The 22,710-nt window shown below is 31.2% G+C and overlaps 1 protein-coding gene across 1 annotated transcript in view; it reads right to left on the reverse strand.

Moving 5' to 3' along the window:
- The window catches only part of LOC126886334 (uncharacterized), a 121,017-nt gene that overhangs the window by 88,564 nt on the left and 9,743 nt on the right, over nt 1-22,710 (reverse strand). Inside the window, exons 4-11 of the mRNA XM_050653205.1 lie at nt 20,701-20,924; nt 19,516-19,718; nt 18,665-18,917; nt 18,411-18,575; nt 18,194-18,322; nt 11,320-11,641; nt 10,968-11,206; nt 5,910-6,125 (exon numbers count right to left, since the gene is read on the reverse strand). Coding sequence (XP_050509162.1) covers nt 5,910-6,125; nt 10,968-11,206; nt 11,320-11,641; nt 18,194-18,322; nt 18,411-18,575; nt 18,665-18,917; nt 19,516-19,718; nt 20,701-20,924 — 1,751 coding nt within the window. The remainder of the gene's footprint in view (nt 1-5,909; nt 6,126-10,967; nt 11,207-11,319; nt 11,642-18,193; nt 18,323-18,410; nt 18,576-18,664; nt 18,918-19,515; nt 19,719-20,700; nt 20,925-22,710) is intronic.

Raw genomic sequence — 22,710 nt, forward strand, 5'->3', positions numbered from 1 at the left:
CAGTCAGATTTAGAAAATCGAAAGTTTCGTGTATATATAGTGTCGCGTGTAGGAGGTGTAGGTGTGCGCCACTGGCGAGAACTACCGTTCTCTGGTAATAATTGTATCGTATTTGCCAAATTTTCTTTTCTTTTGTGCCTTAACAGCAAACAGTAGCGATCAACAGGTAGCAACAAACGCGGTCCAAGAATGCGAAAGTTCTGCGAACTTTCAAAAGTGAGTCAACAGTGCGTAGGTAATTCGACACTGACAGTGACGTTTATACTATCAAAAACTAGTATATTATGCAACGAGCATTTAATGATGGTCATTATGAAGCGAGTATGAGGGTTACGAAACGAGCCGTATGCGTATAGAGTAAGAGCTTCATAATGATAATTAAATGCAAGTCATATACACTATTTTTTCTATGATAATTCACAACAAAAAATATATTCAAATTTATTAATTTTGTAACACAAATAAATTCAGTAGTTTGTCAGTTTGACGGTTTGTTTACATATTGAGAACTGTCAAAGCGTATGTATTTGACTCGCCATTGGTCACTGCGCGTGTACCACCTTTATTGCGAATGCCATATCGCGATTCTATTGGTTAAAAGTCTGTATCTTAATGAAAATCTGTATCATAATGAAGTTCATTATGATACAGGTATTAATAGTGACATCATAATTGATATATTATAGTATGAGAATAGAAAAAATAATTTTTATACACATAGGCGCGAAATGTTGCCAAGTCAGTGACGTTCGATTTCTTGTTCTAAAAAAATTGATTTTTAGTAGTTACAATGCGACACAAAATCTTGGCACGGGATAAAAAAGTTTATTAGAAGAAGTTTATTAGAGTTTATTTACAGGCTCCTTTTTGCAATATTTTATTTAGTTATAGATTAATTTCCACATACTAACATATTTCTGAAATTGGGCTCTGTACTGCCATTCTTTATTATATTACGAATATATGTGCCAAATATCTCGACAAAATATTCAAAATTACAGCCGCAATCTTGTAACGCGTTTGTTTCTACCTGTTGATCGCTACTATGTGCTCTTAATATATGTCTATAAAGGGATACATTTACTAAGCACTATACTGAAACTCACAACAAAAATACTGCTGGAGAAAATAATGCGTGCATAAATCAGATGACCAACAAGGATTTAGAAGTGGAAGATCATGTAACGATGCAGTTTTTGTGATAAGACAAATAGCGGAGAAATCATTAGAATCTAACAAGCCTTTTTCTGTTTCATAAACCCAGAGAAATCGTTTCATAGAATACAATTAAAAGATGTGATACATCTACTATATGACACAAATTTACTACTGGTTATAATAAAAGTGATAGAAAACATACATGTAAGAAATAAAATAGAAATGAAAGTCAATGGAATAATAACAGAACCCATAGAAGCAAACACAGGAATCAGGCAAGGAGATTCACTAAGTCCTCTACTGTTTAACATAATATGGGATACAATAATAAAACAAGTGAAGAAAAAAATAGGGTACAAAATGGGCGGTAGAGAGTTAAAAATCATCTGTTATGCTGATGACACCGTATTAGTGGTAGAGTGCGAAGACGACCTACAAAGGTGACTTCAGATTAACACTACTACTAACTACTATCAACATTAACACAAAAGAAATGAACATGAAAGTATCAGCCCAAAAAACAAAAAGCTTAGTAATAGAGGAAAGTAACCAAATATGGAATATTGCCCTAATATGGAATTCCTTGATTTTTCCGAAAATATAAGTTGCAAGTGCACTACAAGACCATCCTCTATTTCAGTCGCTCTCTTTATTATAGTATTCACACCTCTGTGTCAGATGCGCGAACGATACGTGTCTGACAGGCGCGTTTTGTTTTATCGTATTGCAGAAAATTTCAAAAGTAAATATATTCAACGAGTATTATTGGTTATTATGCATGAATAGAGACTTGTTATGCTATTGTGTATATCAATAGTACCTTTATTTTGATATTTTATGACCTTCTGTAATTAGAACATTACGACTTGAAAAAATGTTGATACTAGTTTGAACTAATGTACAAATCCAAATATGGAGAGTCGTTGGTGCCTAATTATGGAATAGTGGATTAAGTGTAACCCTAATAACACAAAACATTCCAGGAATGTACTATCAAAGTTCTATTAATATTTGAATTAATGTTTGAATGTCCTGGGCATTCAAGGAACATTCGGTGAACATTTAATGTTCCAAAAAAAAATTTATTACTCTTTTTTTTTAATTATCGCATGTTCTGCCAACTTGACTTCAAGCTGGCAGAACAGTAGTTTGAAAATTGATAAAATATCAAATAATTGAATACCACAATATTCTTTGAATTAAATTCAAATTTAATGTGCCAAGAAAAATTTTATTGCTCTTTTTTTTAAGTAAGTGGGCTCATTATAATTGTGCTGGTCCAGAGTTTCATACATTGATCTGTGATATCTGCAAGTAAATTAAGCTACTTCTTTCATTCTTTACAATTTTCTTATTTAAATTTATTTGATCTCAGATGTTTATGTCTATTTTTGTTATTGATATGTTGGTTTATGCCTATATTCCATATATGGGTACCTATTCCATATTTGGTTACTCATTTGTAATTTTGTTTTTTGGTCGATTTTTTTTGTTAATTAAGATATTTAATAGAATGCTTTTACTACATAAAATTACTACATAAAAATGTATGACTGATGTGTCATAACATTGAATTGTTTTAATTTCTATAAAGGTATTATTTTATATCCCCAAAACAAAAAGGTATTCCATAATTGGCGACTTTCCTCTAGTCAAACAACCAATAAGATACAAATTGGAGTTAGACAATTAAATTATTCAACAAGTAATGACTTTCAAATACCCAAGAATTAATCTATCAGCCGACAACAATATCGAAGAAGAGGTAAATACCAAATAATTAAAGCTTGGAAACAAAGGCCCGAATATATACAGTGGTGTTAAAAAGTCCTGCATCACCTTACCAAATACGCGGTCTGTCGTCGATTTTTCCTTGTTCAGCATACTTCTTGATGACTCTAATTACTGTAGATTGATTACAGTTTACTGCGGATGCTATTTCGCGACTAGGTTTGTCGTTTTTATGGTGAAAAATAATTTCAAAACGCTTCTCGTTCGATAATTTAGTTTGTTTGGTCTGTGATGAGTTTTTGACCTTTTTATCCAAAATCAAAGAGCGAATAAATGTGTTAGGGTAACTACAGTGTTTATATAGTCAAAATATGTGGCAAATTTGTCATTAAGATTCAATTTAATAGTACTTTAACGACTTAATAATCACCTCATAATTTTCTCGGATTATAGGAATTCCCTTCAATCAGATTATTCTAATCTTTTCTGTAGAATTTTGAGCTAGTAATTAAAAAACATTTGTAAGTATGCCGATAATGTTAATTACAAGCACAAACTTAAAATGAATTAGCGAAAATATACAAAAAACTTGTGTTAAACCTCAAAAACTATAAGGCGCTTAGGTGATGCAGGACTTTTTAACACCACTGTAGTAAGTCAGTTATTAGGCCAGTTATGAGTTCCACGGCCGAAACAAGACCAGATATAATCAAAACAAAAAGACATCTGGAAACCAACGAAATGAAGATCTTAAGAAGGATTGGAAAAGGACTACAGGACAGACGGACAGGTAAGAAGTGAGGAAATCAGACGCATATGTGGGGTAGACAATATAAACACCTGGGTAAACAACAGAAAAGAAGAGTGGAATGAGCACATAAGCAGGATGTCTGAATCAAGGATAGTAAGAATAGCCAGGGAGAAGTCACCGTTAGGCAGAAGAAGTATATGATGCCTAAGGAAAATATGGAATGACAATTTAGGAACCGAATGAAAGGCAGCGTTGAAGAAATACATTCATAGACCAGGGCGCATCTGTAAAAATATTAGTACATTTGGACGTTGAGAGGTGACTCAAATTTTTTTGCAGAAATTGCTTGAAAATAAATCAAATAATAATATTTGAGTTATCCTCCCTTTCAAAAAGGTCCGGAACATTGTTTAAATAATCAAAATGTCAAAAAATTAAGGAAAAAGTCGATTTTTTCTTCGTTTTTTGATTATAACTTTAAAAGTGTTCATTTCTGAGAAAAGTTGTACTGACATAAAAATTGCGTAATTAAATTTCCTATAATATGGAGTTGGTTAAAAATTTAAAAAATAGTCACCCTTGTTGCAAAATAGCAATAATTGCGAAAAAACCATACAAAAACAAGTATTCGCATTTTACGTTTTTCAACCATTTATGCTACATTTAGGACCTTCATATTTCACCCAGAAAAACTTTATGATACACTAAAATAATATTGTAAATTTCGTTACGATCGGTTTCATAGATTTTGCAAAATAAATTTTGCAATCCAGCTTTCGCAAAAAAAAATTAATTTTTTCAAAATGTTACAGGACTGAAAATAAAGCAGATAGCAAGTTGAAATTTTTTTTGCGCATAGAAGTGAACTGTACCTTTCATTTTCAATTTCGCAAAATTTAAATCGATTAAGACGACGGCGTCAGGAATTTTTTTAAATAAACATTAAATATTGGTGCTACGCGCAGGACAGCGGATAGTTTGCTCTGATTGGGCATTCCAATGACCTTTGATAATGATTGATACATTTTAATTTTTATTACATTTCGATATAAATAGATAAATTTGTTTATTGCAAAATAAAAACACATAATCTATCCTTTGAAATAACACTTTAATTAGTATAAACTTTCTTTGTTCATATATTTTAACTAAGAGAATAAAAGTTTATTACTTTTAAACTTTAATATGCAATTGTTTAAACAATATTTCACAAAAAAATAATAAAATTAGTTTGATTTTTGTGGAATTAAAATATTAAAATACAACAAAATATAGAGTAAGAAAATAATATATTAGATAAAAATTGGAAGAAATTTTGGTGGAAATCAACTTGTGTGAATCGAACACCGCTGTCCTGCGCGTAGCACCAAAAACTAATGTTTATTAAAAAATTTCCTGACGCCGTGGTAATTAATCGGCTTGAATTTTGTAAATTGCCAATGGAAAGATACAGTACACTTCTATAAGCAAAAAAAAATTTAACTTGCTAGGTGCTTTATTTTTAGTCCTGTAACATTTTGAAAAAATGATTTTTTTTTGCGAAAGCTGGATTTCAAAATTTATTTTGCAAAATCTATTGAACCGATCTTTATAGTATTGTTTTACTGTATCATAAAGTTTTTCTGGGTAAAATGTGAAGGTCCTAAGTGTAGCATAAATGGTTGAAAAACGTAAAATGCGAATACTTGTTTTTGTATGGTTTCTTCGCAATTATTGCTATTTTGCAACTAGGGTGACTATTTTTTACATATTTAACCAATTCTATATTGTAGGAAATTTAATTACGCAACTTTTATATTAGTATAACTTTTCTCGGAAATGAGTACTACTTTTAAAGTTATAATAAAAAACGAAGACAAAAATCGAATTTTTCCTTCATTTTTTGACATTTTGATTATTTAAACAATGTTCCGGACCTTTTTGAGAGGGAGGATAACTCAAATATTATTATCTGATTTATTTTCAAGCAATTTCTGGAAAAAAATTTGAGTCACCTCTCAACGTCCATCTCAAAACCGATGCGCCCTGGACTATCACTACTGCAGTATACTTACCTCACTTTTAGAGAGTATCCAAATTTCTAAACCATATAATGTGAGTACCTTAGTGAGATGTGTAAGGTATTATTTAATTTTGATTTTAGTACTGTGGTATTGGTTGTGGGTTATTTATTTAAATAAAACAGAAAATTAAAGTTTTAGTTTCGATATGTTTATTTAGTCTTATAGCACTGTCAATATATTAGTTTACATTTATAAGTAAATAATTAATTGTTCTGTCTTGGCCTGAATGTCCTGTTGGAAAATTTAATAACGACATCTTGAACTCTCATATTGGGAGTAAGGAATTGCTGCAAAGTGTCAACTCCTTGTCTAGGTTGTCTGTCAAATGGATAACCCATGGAACGACGGTCAGGGTACAAACGATCCTTAACACCACAGAATGAGTCGGCATCGTTGCAAATTCCAGTAATGTCTTGGTCAATCTGTAAACAAAGGAAATATAATGCATTGGTATAAATTCATTTACGATTTGAAAGTAGTTTACTTCACAAAAATACTTGATCTTTTGTAAAACGTATATTTAAAATTCCCTAAATAAGGGTTACATTAAATTATAGAACCTTTTCGGATTAAAAAATCCATCATCAGTGTTACTAAAAGCCAATGATATGCATGCCTGAGTTGGAATTTAAGGATTGAAACCTATATGTTCGAGTTAAGTGGCCAACTTTTACAGGAATTTTATTTTCCTCGTGGATTTTTACTTTACTTCTCATTGTTCGCCAAATTAGTTATCGTATAAGATGAAAATCACCTCAGCTTTTCTACGAGAAAGCTGGAATAGGAATAAATAAAAAATGGAATGGAAATAAACTTAAATAAAGTTGAATATTTAAGAACGGAGGATACAGAAATCAAACAGTTGGAAATAGACGAAGGTAAACAAATCAAAGACAGAGAAATGTACAAATATTTAGGTTTAATAATATCAAACAAAGGACCAACTGAAGAAGATATAAAAATACAATAGGACAAACAAGAGAGTGCATACGAAAATTGAACCCGCTGTGGGGTAAAAACATCAGTATAAACACAAAAAAAAAATATACAACACCATGATAAGAAATATTCTGACTTAGGGGTGTGAAAATTGGATAAAAAATAAGAAAACCAAAAACAAAACAAGAGCAACAAGCGAGAGAAGCTGCTGAGTAATAAGAAGAAAAATAATAAATAACATAGAGATTAAGAAAATAACGGGGATGAACTCAAATATAATATACTTTATAGAACAGAAGAGATTAACCTGGTACGGAAATGTCAGAAGAGCAGAAAAAACATTGGATAAACAGAATAACAGAGTGGAGCCCGATAGGAGCAAGTAAGAGAGGCCGACCCTGAAGATCTTTTAAAGAAAAAGGGGACGAAACAATGAAAATAAGAAATCTGCAGGAAGGGAACTGTCAAAACAGAAAGAATTGAATAGAGCGGTTCAGTGAACTCAGAGGTTAATAGAAGCCGTAAAAAACCTTTACAGCAACAACAGGGTAAGAGTTAAAACCTGCAATAAATACTCCAACGAATTTAAGACCACAAAAGACTTATTATGGGGATGCTCTACATCTCCGACACTGTTCAAGATATTCCTGGAACAAATATTAAAACCGTGGAAAAGGAAATGTGAAGGGATGGTAATATGTACCAATCCGGGACAACTTCTTGTACACATTAAATTTTGCAGATGACCAAGTGGTAACGGTTCAAGATGAAGAAGATCTGTCCTATATGCAAAATATGGACTGGAAATAAACCTAGAAAAGACCGAATACTTAACAACAGAACAAGAATTAGTAAGAAAATTGGAAATGGACGATGATAGGGAAATTAACGGCACTGAAAAATTCAAATATTTAAGACTCATACTCTCAAAAATGAAACCACCGAGCAAGAGATGACGAGCATATCAACGCAGACAAGAATATGTCTTAAACAAATGAACGGGATACTGTGGAATAGATAGATCACCAGAAATACAAAGAAAAGAATATCTTGGTACGTAGTATAACGACTAGGGTGCGGATTTATATGCGATCAATTTTGATGAAATATGCGCATATATCATATATATGCAGTAAAAAATTAAGAAATATGCGCAAGATAAATTTTCTGTTCTATTCTATTCTAGGGGGTTCTTTTAAAGGGGGGCGGCAATCTTATTTATTATCTTTCAAATAAAATCATTATTTTTTATATATTCAATTTATTCATATTTTTTACAAAAACTGATACCAATAGTTACCTATTTAAAATAAAACAGCAATATCACTATTATATCTTCGATTATAATTCACTACAATATGTTTTTCCAAATTTTTTAGGAGGAAACATTTTCTTTGATCAGATAAAATATTTTTATAACTAGAAAAACTCCTTTCAACATCAACAGAAGTAATTGGGGCGTATTTAAAATAACTTGTTAAAGCCGAAAATTCTGCACCAAAATCAATTTCAAAATTTCCATTAAAAAATTTGGCATATTAAGTACATGTATGTCCTCCAAAGTTTTAAAGCCTTTGAATGACGGGATCTGATCTAAAGCATGAAATATTTCAATTTCCGTTAGAAAATCGTAAAACTATGGTTAAAGGTGTAAATTCTCTTAATAGGGGATTTAAAAGAATTCAAGAACTATAGCTATTAAATTTTGATACAAACTTTACTAAATATAATAAAAGTAAATAAAATTCGGATTTCCCGGTAAACCATCCTTCATTATTTTAACATCCTCCAATCATTTTATAACGGCGTACTATAAGTACTTTGTGTAAAGATCGGGTATTTTCTAAGAAAAAATGAAAAGGCAGTGAATGAGCCGTCTCTCTTCAGGTAGTTCCCGAATTAATATACAGTGAGCACGTAAAGGTTGGAATAAATTCATTTTCTCGAGAATGAACGATTTTGGAAAAAAATACCGAAACAGGTCAATTTTTATTTTTAAATTACGACTTTTTGGCATATATATCATACTAGTGACGTCACCCATCTGGGCGTGATGACATCATCGATGATTTTTTTATATGGGAATAGGGGTCGTGTGATAGCTCATTTGAAAGGTAATTCAATTCTCTATTCAGTAATATAACCATTAACATAATTATTTATACAGGGTGTCCAAAAAAAATTTTTGGATTAAATTTACTGACATAAAAAGAAGAATGCAAGTAATTTATTTAATTCAAAATACATTTTACTGCTCTCAGAAAACAGAAAAAAATGGTTATTTGACAAGTAATCATTGCTTTTCGCTTAAATTAAATGTTCAAACTGAAAAGAGGAAGGTTGGTGGCTGCTTTAATACTGAATTTAAGCAAAAAACAATATTTATTTGTCAAATAAACATTATTTTCTGTTTTTTGATAGGAGTAAAATGTATTTTGAGTTAAATAAATTAAACGCATTCTTCTTTTTATACCAATAAATTTAATTTAAAAAAATTTTTAGACACCCTGCATAAATAGTTATGTTAATGTATACAGGGTGTCCCGGAAAATAGTGCGTTCCTTTAAGGTATGGAGAGAATACACAATTTGGAACAAAAAAGTCCTATACCATTTTTTTCTAAAGTTAGCCGTTTCAAAAAAAAAGTTAACATTGTTTTCCATATACCTGTATTTTAATGTTTGGAAATTTTAATAAACTGGCAACATCGTACGCACTGCGGAATAATAACATAATAAGAACTCGTTTGTGATTGTGTTAACAGTACCTATTTAAAATAATCCAACCTAATAGTAGGTAATACTTATGTATTTACTATTAATTTGTTTACTAAAATTATTTTCTTTTGAAATGTAGGTATTGAAATACCTATTGCATAATTTTAAACGAATTACACATCTTTTAACATAAAAACACAACTTTTAACGGAACTAGTATTATGTATTTAGTAAGGTTTAAATGGGTTGAATGCTGAGTATTGCTGAGGGCTTTAACTGAATTACATAGTTTTAATAGTTTACAGTGGAACTTAAATACACCAGATAATGTCTCAGTAATTTGTTTACTTGTGAACTGAAATAACTAAGTTGTACTTACTTGAAAATAATTATTATACCGAATAGATGTTTCAAGTAACCTTTCACAAACACCATTCAGAGGTAATAACATAATAGATAATACACTCACTATTCGAAAACATTTTCGGCATTGACACTAAACAGGATTCTTTAAAACTATCTGTTTACTATCTATCTTCTATCTCTATTTATTAACATGGGACTGTCTATGCTTAAATTTGCGTACCGCACATAGTTGTCAGATTTAAATTTGCCTACCAAAATACATTTTAATTTTTTGGTCAAACGGTTGCATTTAGAAAAAAATGTTATAAGAGTTTTTTGTTCTACATGGTGCCTTCTACCTATACCTTTAAGGAACGCACTATTTTCCGGGACACCCTGTATATTACTGAATAGAGAATTGAATTACCCTTCAAATGAGCTGTCACGCGACCACTATTCTCATTTAAGAAAATGGTAGATGACGTCATCACGCCCAGATGGGTGACGTCACTAGTAAGATATATATGCCAAAAAGTCTAAATTTTAAAATAAAAATTGACCTGTTTCGGGATTTTTTCCAAAATAGTTCATTCTCGAGAAAATGAATTTATTCCAACCTTTACGTGCTCACTGTATAGAACAGCCTGTGCGGGGAAATATTTTGTGTCGAATTAAAAAATTTAAAAAATTTTTTTTAGACTTAAATGTTTTTAAATAGGCACAAAATATGCATGTTTCTTTAAAAATATGCAAAATTTAGTAAAGTTCTCAAATATGCGAAATATGCATGCAATATGCATTTAGTATAAAATCCGCTCCCTAATAATGACCTACGGAGCAGAGAATAGGGTAATAAGCAAACGAAACAAGTCCAAAATTACAGCAACTGAAACAGAGTTCATGACAAGAACTTGCAAAGTGACAAGAAGAGATCGCATTAGAAATGAGGAGATAAAACGAAGAATGGCAGTAGAACAAGATATCCTCAGCTACATTGAAGAAAAACGTTTAATTTGGTATGGATATGTGACAAGAGCAGATCGTACAATTGGAGCCCAATAGAAAAGAGAAGAAGAGATAACCCAAAGATCATGGAAGGATGAAGTGCACGAGGCCATGGAAAGGCGAAACTTTACAGACGGAGAATGGCAGAACAGACACGACTGTAGAGATTGGTTGAAAGAAGGAAGGCGGCGACAGCTGTAAAAATCCTTTTATAGATAGATACGTTCAGTGAAGCAATACAGTGAAAACTCTACATACCCTATCATCATCGATATTTGAAATCATGACGAAGAGCTCGGATCTAAATCCTGGATTGTCGGTGTTACCCATTGGAATAAGCATGTGTTGTGGCCATCCGCAACCGCAGAAGTTGAACTGAGCCAAGTTGTTACCGCCATCTGGTCTGCTGGTGTCCAAGTCTCTGAAGGTTCTGTTAAACGGAATAGTAACAGATGAATCAGTTGAAGCGCGCATAATCGTGTTCTGACCTTGCTTTACTAAAATAAAAAAGATGATTAATTAAAAACTAATATTGGAAAAGTACCTCGACATTAGTCATTAGGTTTAAAAGAGTGAAAATAGTTAATAGCGTTAGTAAATATAAACTTACAGTTAACTCTGAATCTGTCCAGTTCAATGAACATGTTCTTTTGATCCCTAAACAACCATGGATTTCCCCTTTCGTCGAATTTGGGAGCCATAAATATTCTGCAAGTTGCTTGTTTGGCAGCTCCGGAGTTATTTACAACAATACGGTAATTGTATTCCTGATGGTTAAGGTGAGTGAACCTGACGAAGACAGCACCACGTGGTTGGAAGTCCATACCTCTTGAGAGATCTACATCAGATTGTTGCCAGAATGTGTTTAAGGTGTTACGTGTACCTCCTGATTCTATGCTGACACTCTCAACAGTAACTCCAGGGTTACTTAGCTAAAAGTTAAAAATATCATAAAATTCTTTTATCGCCAGCCGCCACTAAAGTCATTCATTATTGTACTCATTTGCCCTCATTTGCGGCAGTAAAGTAACACTTTATTGTACTGAAAGAAGAATTTTACTTTACCTGCGGCGATTAATAAAATTAACCATGATTGAATGTAACTGGTCAATTGCAGTAATCGATTATTTATTTGTGTGAACTTAAAATTTATTTACTTTAATTAATGAAAATATTGTACAAAATTTACGTTATTATAAATTAAATTTATGTCAAAAAGTGAAATTCTGTATTATTTTGCAATTATATTCATACAAAATAAATCAAAACTTTACAAATTTAGTAATTAGGTATTATTATTGTCAGGTAATTAATAGGCTATTGATTATGTACTATAGAAAGGAACTACAACGTTAACGGGGTTTTATTATTTCATATGGTCAATGAATCTCTATATATGAAAAAACCGCGGAGTACTACCATTTAAAGGGGTGCGTTTTTGAGAAATGAGTGAATTAGTCCCTGGGCACAGGTTACATTAGGGTGAATTCTATGCACTTTTGGTACAAACACGTCTACATAAAAATTGTTCCTGGTTAAATTTCCTATCTAAATATAACTGTTTAAAGTCAAATATACTTTTTTTTACAAAAATATATTCAAAAGAAAAAGCACAAAGAAACCCAAAAGAAAGAAATTTTGTTTTTTGTCCCATAACTTTTGTCCACGAGGATATAGGTATAGACATTGCTTCACAGAAAAAAACTTACATATTTTCTCTTTAAAATGGTGTTTAGTAGAGGTAATTAGGATTTACAGTTTTCGAAATATGATTTTTCAAAGTTCGCCACTCAGAGCAAATTTGGGCAATTTTCTTTGTTATTTCGCAAATATTGTTCTGTAACTTTTTTCTACGCAACTTTAGGCATATTCAATGGTACATGTAAGAGGAATAGAAATCAATTACAGTGGAACCTCGATAACTCGGATTAATCGGGACCTCGGCCGATCCGGGTTATCGAAAATCCGGGTTAGCCGGAGAGCATGGTAAAAATTAATAAAATACGGTATACTTATAGATAAAGTCCGTTCTAATTAAAATAACATGAAATATATATGCACAGTACACATCTAACTTACCTATAGTTGTATAGAGTATAGTATAGATAGACTATAGACAGTATAGAGTATTGTTCATTTCTAGGTAAAAAAACTCAGTTTCAGTTGTGTCAATTTCGTCTGCCATCGGAACGATGTTATGTTATTTAAGAACAGTGGCTCTTTCATTGTTTAAAAGACCATTGTTTAGAAAAGAATTTTTTAAAAGACAGTTGGAAATAAATAAAGGAATAACAGGTGCCTGTTGTTTGCGATAGGTAGAGATAATGAATATCGCTCTGCTGCCGTGTGCCATGAGTCATTTTTACTATCGTATAGTTCAAATTACACAAATACCCATTATCTCTCAAATATTATATTATGGTCGATTTTATCAATGAAACTCGAAATTTTTAAGACATTCCAGAAGAGGCTACAGGTAAAATGTTTTAACATAATACATACATTTTTATTGTTGAAATGTTTGTCTGATGAAAATCGGTCCGGGTTAGCCGGACTTCCGGGTTATCGGGGGCCGACTTATCGAGGTTCTACTGTACCTTTAGAATCTTCTACTGTATAATGTTGTACGACTTCTTTTAAAGAGGTTATCTTTTTCAAGATTTTATACTTTTAACGAGTTTTTATATTTATTACGATTATTTTTTAAATTTCCCATTATAACTTTTTTTTCTGCAGGTATATATTATATAATAAAAAAAGCTTATTCTGTTTACCTTAAAATGGTGTATTATAAAAAAATCTAGGATTATTTTTGAATAAGATATGCTTTTTCAAAAATAAGTACTTGCAACGATTTTGAATTTTAGGATTATTTTTTAAATTTCTCATTATAACTTTTTTATGTGATTGTGTGTTATGATTGAATCTTATTTTTTATAGGTAATACTTTGGCTCCACTTGACTCGGCCGGGCAAACTTCAAAATATGGATTAATTCCAATATTTACTGTCAAAGCTCCTGCACCACAAGCTTTGCGTGTAAAAATAGCATGTAAATGTACCAAAGGATGTATAAAAAAACTGCTGTTGTAGGAAGATAGAAATTAGTTGTTCAATATTCTGCAAAGGGTGCATGTGCATGGGTACTAATTGTGGGAACTCTAAGATAACTGAGGTGTCAGAGGAAGATATTGAAGCTAATGCGAACGAAGAAATGGACTTTGATTTTGAAAATTTTTTAAATGTTAACGTTTAAATAATTTTAACTAAAGTGGTGTTTTCTAAGACTTATGTTTATGTAATTTTTGTAAAAGAAATAATTTTAAATAATACAGGTAAAAAAATATCAAAGGATCACTCGGATTCCATTATTTAAATATAGATGATACACCATTTTAAAGAACAGAAAATTAGCCCTCTTTATTTAGCAATATATAGTATATTCATGTACCTACAAAAAAAAAAGAGAAATTTCAAAAACAATCGTAACAAATGTAAAAATAATATTTTTTTATATTAGGTATTATATAATATATAATATATTATATAATAATATTATTTTATTTTTATATTATATTATAAAAAATCGTTAATAGTATAAAACCTTGAAAAACCATAATCTCTTTAAAAAAAAGTCGTATACAACTTTGTACAGTAGACCATTTTAAAGGTGGTTGATTTCTATTTCTAATACGTGTACCATTGCATATACCTAAAGTTACGTACAAAAAAGTTACAGAACAATATTTGCGAAATAACAAGGAAAATTGCCCAAAATGGCTGTGATTGGCGAACTTTGAAAAATCATATTTCGAAAACTATAAATCCTAATTACCTATATAGTCTGGGCTGATTATCGGAGAATAGGCCATTTTTGGGAAAAGTTATTTACCAGCAATTTTATTGCTGTAATCGAAACTGATGATTGTATATATTAATAATATAGATATGCAAAGTCCGCAGATAGTGTGCTACTTTTTTTATAAACAAAATGGCGCCCGAAAATCGTGTTTTTTTCAATTTTTGCTCTATAACTCCAAAGATTTTAACTTTAGACTAAAAACACTGAAATAAAAATTCACCGCAATTAAATTCTGAATAGAGACGTGTTTTTTCCGATTTACTTCGACGAAAACTTTCCCCGGAAAAATCGGGTTTTTCCAACAAAATCTTTAATTTTCAACTAAACTTTTAGATAAGTAGCTGTTAATCAATAATTAAATAACTTGGTAAAGTAAAAGCCATTTCCATATATATTATAATTCCAGAAGCCAATGGAAATTGAGTGAACAGTTTAGCAACAATTGAAATGTTAATTAAAAATTTACGGTCACTATAATAACGACAATAATTATGACGCATAAGAATAACTATGATTTTTTCATAAAAAGACACTATACCTATCTAATATACTTTACAGAATTGAAATTGGACTATTTAAGCGGCCTCAGGAATATTTTAAAATTATAAACAATTTTTTGGCTTAAAAACAAATAAAATATCTCGGGAAATGTTAAACTAAATTAAATTGTGAAATCGGTATTCGAAATAAAGCGACAGGACGCTTCTTTTAAAAGAAAAAACGTTTAATTATGACGAGTGGTTCCTGAGATACAACCGGTCAAAGTTGACCGATATTTACGGCAAAGATATAAACAATAGGATCATAATTTTCAAACCATCACCTTTTTATTTTTGTCCTCTTTCTCCACACCAATTTTCATATCTTTAAAATCCTCATAACATATATTATTATAATAAAAACTATCGATAATACGTGTGAAAATTGCCAAAAATAGCAAAATTCCAATCAAAAATTAGGTTGGGGAAAATGTAACCCTCAAAGTTCAAAATCGGTATACGTTAAAAAAATGCATTTTCTCGGCTTCCCATGGAGCAATTTCCTTCATTCTTTTTTTGTTCCCAAGTAACTGGAGTAGAGCCATCGAACTAGTGCATTATTAAATGTCAAACTTGCTTTTGTTTTGTTATAATAAATTACTTTATTTATTGTAACACAATATTTTAATTTGTTTAAATAAAAATTGTTTAAATAATTATACAGCTTACAAATGAGAATATTTATGTTTTTAACTTTAAAAGGTACACTTGTAGTAAGTTTATCTAAAAAAAAGCCTACAACTGGAAAAAATATGTAATTTTCTGTTCTTATAAATAAATTAATCTATTATAACAAAACAAAAGCAAGTTTGACATTTAATAATGCATTAGTTCGATGGCTCTGCTCGAGTTATTAGGGAACAAAAAAGAATGAAGGGAATTGCTCCATGGGAAGCCGAGAAAATGCATTTTGTGAACGTATACCGATTTTGAACTTTAAGGGTTACATTTTCTCCAACCTAATTTTTGATTGGAATTTTGCTATCTTTGGCAATTTTCACACGTATTATCGATAGTTTTTATTATAATAATATATGTTATGAGAATTTTAAAGACATGAAAATTGGTGTGGAGAAAGAGGACAAAAATAAAAAGGTCATGGTTTGAAAATTATGATCCTATTGTTTATACCTTTACCGTAAATTCCGGTCAACTTTGACCGATTGTATCTCAGGAACCACTCTTCAAAATTAAACGTTTAGTATTTTAAAAGAAGCGTCCTGCCGCTGTCTTTCGAATACCGTTTTCACAATTTCATTTAGTTTAATATTTCCCGAGATATTCTATTTGTTTATAAACCAAAAAATTGTTTATAATTTTAAAATATTCCTGAGGCCGCTTAAATAGTCCAATTTCAATTCTGTAAAGTACATTAGATAGGTATAGTATCTTTTTATGGAAAAATCATAGTTATTCTTACACATCATAATTATTGTCGTTATTATAGCGACCGTAAATTTTTAATTAACATTTTAATTGTTGCTAAACTGTTGATTCAATTTCCATAGACTTCTGAAATTATAATACATGCGGAAAGGGCTTTTATGTTACCAAGTTATTTAATTATTGATTAACAACTACCTATATAAAAGTTTAGTTGAAAATTAAAGATTTTGTTGGAAAAACCCGCTTTATCCGGGGAAAGTTTTCGTCGAAGTAGATCGGAAAAAACAAGTCTCTATGCATAATTTAATTGCGGTGAATGTTTATTTGAGTGTTTTTGGTGTAAAGTTAAAATCTTTGGAGTTATAGAGCAAAAATTGAAAAAAACACGATTTTCGGGCGCCATTTTGTTTATAAAAAAAGTAGCACACTATCTGCGGACTTTGCATATCTATATTATTAATACATACAATAATAAGATTCGATTCCAGCAATAAAATTGCTGGTAAATAACTTTTCCTTGTATTTTGCTAATTAGCCCAGAGTAATACTAAATAACATTTTAAAGAAGAAATATGTAGGTTTTTTTTCTGTAAAGCAATGTCTATACCTATATCCTCGTGGACAAAATTTATGGGACAAAAAACAAAATTTCTTTCTTTTGGGTTCCTTTGTGCTTTTTCTTTTGAATATATTTTTGTAATAAAAAGTACTATTGACTTTAAAAAGTGATATTTATATAGGAAATTTAACCAGGAACAATTTTTATGTAGGTATGTTTATACCAAAAGTGCATAGAACTCACCCTAATGTAACCTGTGCCCAGGGACTAATTCACCCATTTCTCAAAAACGCACCCCTTTAAATGGTAGCACTCCGCGGTTTTTTCATATATAGATGTCCATTGACCATATGAAATAATAAAACCTCGTTAACGTTGTAGTTCCTTTTAGTTATCTTATTTTGAATATAATCAATAGCCTATAATTAGGTATGATTATTATCAATATTGACAACAACTATCGATTAAACATCGAAACCGCCCATAATGCAAAGACATTCTGTCATTACTGTCATTTTCATACAAAATTTTTATTACGTCTAAAATTTATAAAATTCTTAAATCTTTTAAGTTAGGTACTACTTACTAATGCAAATAATGTGTGAAATTGTGTTTTTGTTAATTCGATTATATATAGGACGGTGATAGATACTTATTAATAATTTGTTAGTAAATATATTATTTATGATTGTCTACGATTCATCAAGAGAAAAGCAACTGCGCAAGGATATACAGTTCATAAACAATGACGTAACTATTAACGATATTTTTAATTTTTGGTAGACATCATTTTAAGAAAATTAGTTATTTAAATAAAAATACAATTAAATTGTAATTGTTTAAAATATATTTATTTCGTTGAAATCATAATAATATAAGTATAACTTCTTACGTGCGTACAAAGTACACACACTCTTTTGTCATTAGAAGGATGTAATTAAGTAAGTGTTTTATGATTGGCGATAAAAAATTTTATGCACCACGTCAGTAAAGACTCTTTATCGAACTCGTCTGTTACTCGCCTCGCTCGCTTCGCTCCCTCTGCTCGTAATATTATCAGACTCGTTCGATAAAGAGTAACTTTACTGACTTGGTACATAAATAACTATAATGGATAAATAATAAAATAGTTTTTTTACCTGGGCTTCAGTATATCTTGGCAATGTAGACTTGAATTGCTGGAAGATGTCATCAATATAAGAATGCCATCTGTAGAATACAGGATCTCGCATAGCTGTGGCTGAGTCACCCATGACACCAAATGATTCCTTTAAATAACAGATAAGAGTAATTTAGATAGAATAGAGCACATAATCTAAATATTTTAATAAATGTTATAATTATATTAAAACTTACAAGATGTCTATGATCTGGGTCATGAATATAAGAAATAAAGACGTGTCCCATATTGTGCATGTCACCGTAGAAATCTCTGTTAGGAGAAAGGATACTGGATTCAATCATATTTCCCAAAATATCAATACCTTCGTTTTCAGTAAGCGCAACATTGGTTCCATCAGGCTAAAATAAAATAGTGCAATAAGCAAATTAAATGTTAGCCTAAAAAATTATGCAATAAGAAGAATAAAAGATGTTGTGAAGATCCGTACCCTTCTTGCATTTCCGGATTGTATGGCATTAAAGATTCTGTCCCTCCACCTTTCAAGATCATCAATATCTTGAACTATCTGATCAGTTTCTCTTCTAAGGTTGGATAGTTTCTGGTTAGCTACACGAGAGGGCCAAGATCTGCTGGACACCAAGCTGTCTAGTTTTGGGAAATAGGCTTCAGGGATTGATTTTCTCCAGTCAATAAATCTTTCGACACGTTTTAAACCATGACAGAGACGTTCGTAGTTATATCTGAAACAAAAATGTTATTTGTATAAAATATTTTATCAATTCTTGTGCTTTTGCTTTTCACATGGTCCGATGGTGGATACAATAAATCCATTTAAATTTTGCAAAACTTGTGCATGGTTAAACCTGAAGCTAGGATTTTCTGAAATTGGAAGTTGAGTTTGGCAAATTGATTTCTTATGAGCTTAATAGATATCAACATTAAAAATTTTTGGAGTGATTGAACACTGTTTCAACGTGTGCAATGAAAATAGTCCGAGATGTCACAGGAAAATCAATATGGGTCAGACAACGTACCACAGACCTCAGGCGAAACTGTAATATAGAAAACATACATGACTGGACACTGAAAAGAAAAAACGAATGGTATAGCCATATAAGCAGAATGGGAGAACGAAGGCTGGTAAATGCAGCATGAGGCAGATCATCAAAACGACCGAAGGAGTATAGGAAGGCCATGGAAGAGATGGACTCACAACCTGGATATATAATGAGGATGCATCCGAAGATGGAACAGGCGCGAGCCTATTAAGGAAGTATTAAGAAAAAAAAGAAGATTTGAACATTGTCATATTTAACACATATAAGTTCTTATACTAACCTAGCAACAATTTGTTGATGCATGTAATAGAAAAGTTCTCCACGACGGTTCTTATTGACCACATCGAAAGCAGCTTCGAATGGATAAACCAAGTGCCAATGCCAATGGTGGAGGTTAATTCCCAAATCTTCTCTGAAGTAAGCTAAACGATGTTCTGGTTCCAGGTTAGAAGCAGTAAAATCTCTCGGTATTTCAATTGGTGTCTAAAATTATAAATATTTATACAGAGTTGGGCTAAAGAATGGAACCAAGCAAATATCTTTGAAACGAAAAGACCAATATTTTTGAAACTTTGCATGCAAGTACAGTGACGCAAAACGCATCTGTTGCTATACTTTTTGTTACTAGTTCACTTCCGGTTTCACCGGAAATACCCTTAACTTATTTATTTTAAATGGGACACCCTGTATATTTTTGCAGATTTTGAAAGAACTTTTTATTTGTAATTCATAAATACCAAGTTTGGAAGAAAAAACTATTAAAACAAGAAATAAATCTCTTTACAGTTAAAAAATAGGTTAATTTATTTACGTTAGACCAACGATAATAAAAATAAAAAAAAATCATTTAAAATGTTGAAAATGATAGTTTGAGGTGATTCCTCTAAATCAATTGCAATATTTGTTTAATAACTTCGTTCAATTCATTAAAAATATTACACACCTCGTCATGAGTTCTAACACGATCACCATGACCAATATAATATTTCAATGCGATCTCTTTCACTTAAATGAACCATTTTGAATAGAACTTATTTCTGTCAATTAGTTCAGTAACAGTTACCTACTATGCTAAATTCAAATAAATACAACAATAGTTTTAGTCTATAGTATGGACAATAGTACTCGTTTATTTTTAATACAAAAAATTATCTACAGACACTTTTTAACTATTTTTTTCTTCTAAATGTGGTATGTATGAATTAAAAATAATAAGTTCTTTCAAAATCTGCAAAAATATACAGGGTGTCCCATTTAAAATAAATAAGTTAAGGGTATTTCCGGTGAAACCGGAAGTGAACTAGTAACAAAAAGTATAGCAACAGATGCGTTTTGCGTCACTGTACTTGCATGCAAAGTTTCAAAAAGATTGTTTTTTTCGTTTCAAAGATATTTGCTTGGTTCCATTCTTTAGCCCAACCCAGTATATTTTTTTAATAATTAATTGTATAAAACAATTTCTTACCCTTGAATTGGTAGGCACAATGTTGGCTTCTTCTCTAGCCTTGGCAAATACTTTACTGTCTACATATTTGTCGGGGAACGATCTAATGAATGACGGTAAATCTACATCCTGGGTGTCAGCTCTATGCAACAATGCAACCGAAAGAGCGTAGTTGAACAAGTAAGGATTAACACGATCCCTGGTATAAACAGCTACTGATAGAAGATCATCAACGTTGCGCATACCTAAGACCAAACAACGGAATGATATGAACAATGCTTCCACACCTAATTTATTAATGATCTACACAAAAGGCACCAGAAAATATTTCGCATGATCTCCTGGTTATTAAAGATGTAACTGATAACAACTGAACCTTCTTAATGCCAATTGGCAAAAGATTCGGGAGCAGTGTACGAGTTTATCAACTTAATAAAGAAGGCATCAGCAGAACAAAATGTCAAATTCTGCACAGAAAGAAAACGATACTGACCTGGGCGCAATACAAGAAACACAATGCGTAATGTCATACAGAAAATGAAGTCGAATTGAGCGCAAGAGAAAAAATCCCTGGCTATGATCTAGTCACTCACTCTAAACTGGAGCTGAATATTAGTGACACTCAATTTGGGTTCCGCAATGGTATGGGTACCAGAGAGGCATTATTCTCCTTCAACGTGCTGACACAGAAATGTTTGAATGTTAACCTTCCTCTTTACGTCTTTTGATAAAGTAAAACATGATCGACTTAGGGAAATTCTAAAAAATAAAAACCTAGATGAAAGAGATTTAATGCTAATAACACACCTCTATTACAATCAGCGAGCAAAAGTAAGAATTGAAAAAGAAACAGCTGAAGAACTGGAAATAAAGATAGGAGTCATGCAAGGCTGCATACTTTATTATTTAACGCCTATTCTGAAGAGGTAATTCGAGAAACTCTTAAAGATGAAACAGTCTTCATAAGAGAAAATAAAGTCTTAGTTAACAACATCAGATATGCAGATAATATAGTAATGATAGCCGATAGTTTACAAGAACTGGAAAGACTCATGAGTCAAATAGTAAGGTGTAGTAAGAAGTATGGACTCTCTCTCAATATCAAAAAGACGAAGTTTATAAAAATTAGTAAAAACAACCATAATAATAACGAAATATTGATAGTAGAGGGCCAGAAGATCGAAAGAGTAAAAAAGTATACTTACCTAGGAACACTTACAACAGAAAATAATGACTGCACTGCATAAATCAAACTCAGAATCGAAAAAGCACGTTCTAATTTTAGTCCTGTCGTCAGGGGGGTACAACGGCCTTCTTTATTCAGATGGACTTACCCAAGTTTTTTTCATGTATTTTGACCCGTAGAATACGAATTTTTTGGGTAACAGTTGATTCGGATGTCGATAAGATGGTTATTGACCAAGAACTTGAGGAATTACATAACCGCGATCTCTCGCAAAACAAAACATTTTTTTGGTATTTTTTGGGTCATTCTAAGCAAAACATGTTTCTACTATTTTTTTCGTAGGATGGCTAGTTTTCGAGATAACCGCGATTGAACTTTCAAAAAATCGAAAAATTGCAATTTTTGAACCCGAATAACTTTTGATTAAAAATAAAATAGCCAGTCTGCTTACCGCATTTGAAAGTTTAAGTCAAATTATATCGGTTTTAGTTATTCGCATTGCTAAAAATTTATCTTTTTATTGTTTAACAAAGCTATAAACACATAGTGTTTCCCGTGCCTTTACATGCGTTTTAACGCATGCTACGTAGAAATAGCCTCGATTGCACTAGTACCTATTCTACCTACTCGTTCGATTTTAAATGAGAAATCATAGAAAACATCACTCACGCACTAGGTGCTTGTAGCTTTGTTTAACAATAACACAATAAATTTTTAGCAATGCAAATAATCAAAACCGATATAATTTGACTTGAACTTTTAAAGGCGCTAAGCAGAATTGCTATGTTATTTTTTAATCAAAAGTTATTCGGGTTTAAAAATTGCAGTTTTTGATTTTTTAAAAG

This window comes from Diabrotica virgifera, chromosome 6, assembly GCF_917563875.1.
Source record: "Diabrotica virgifera virgifera chromosome 6, PGI_DIABVI_V3a".
Lineage (NCBI taxonomy): Eukaryota > Metazoa > Arthropoda > Insecta > Coleoptera > Chrysomelidae > Diabrotica > Diabrotica virgifera.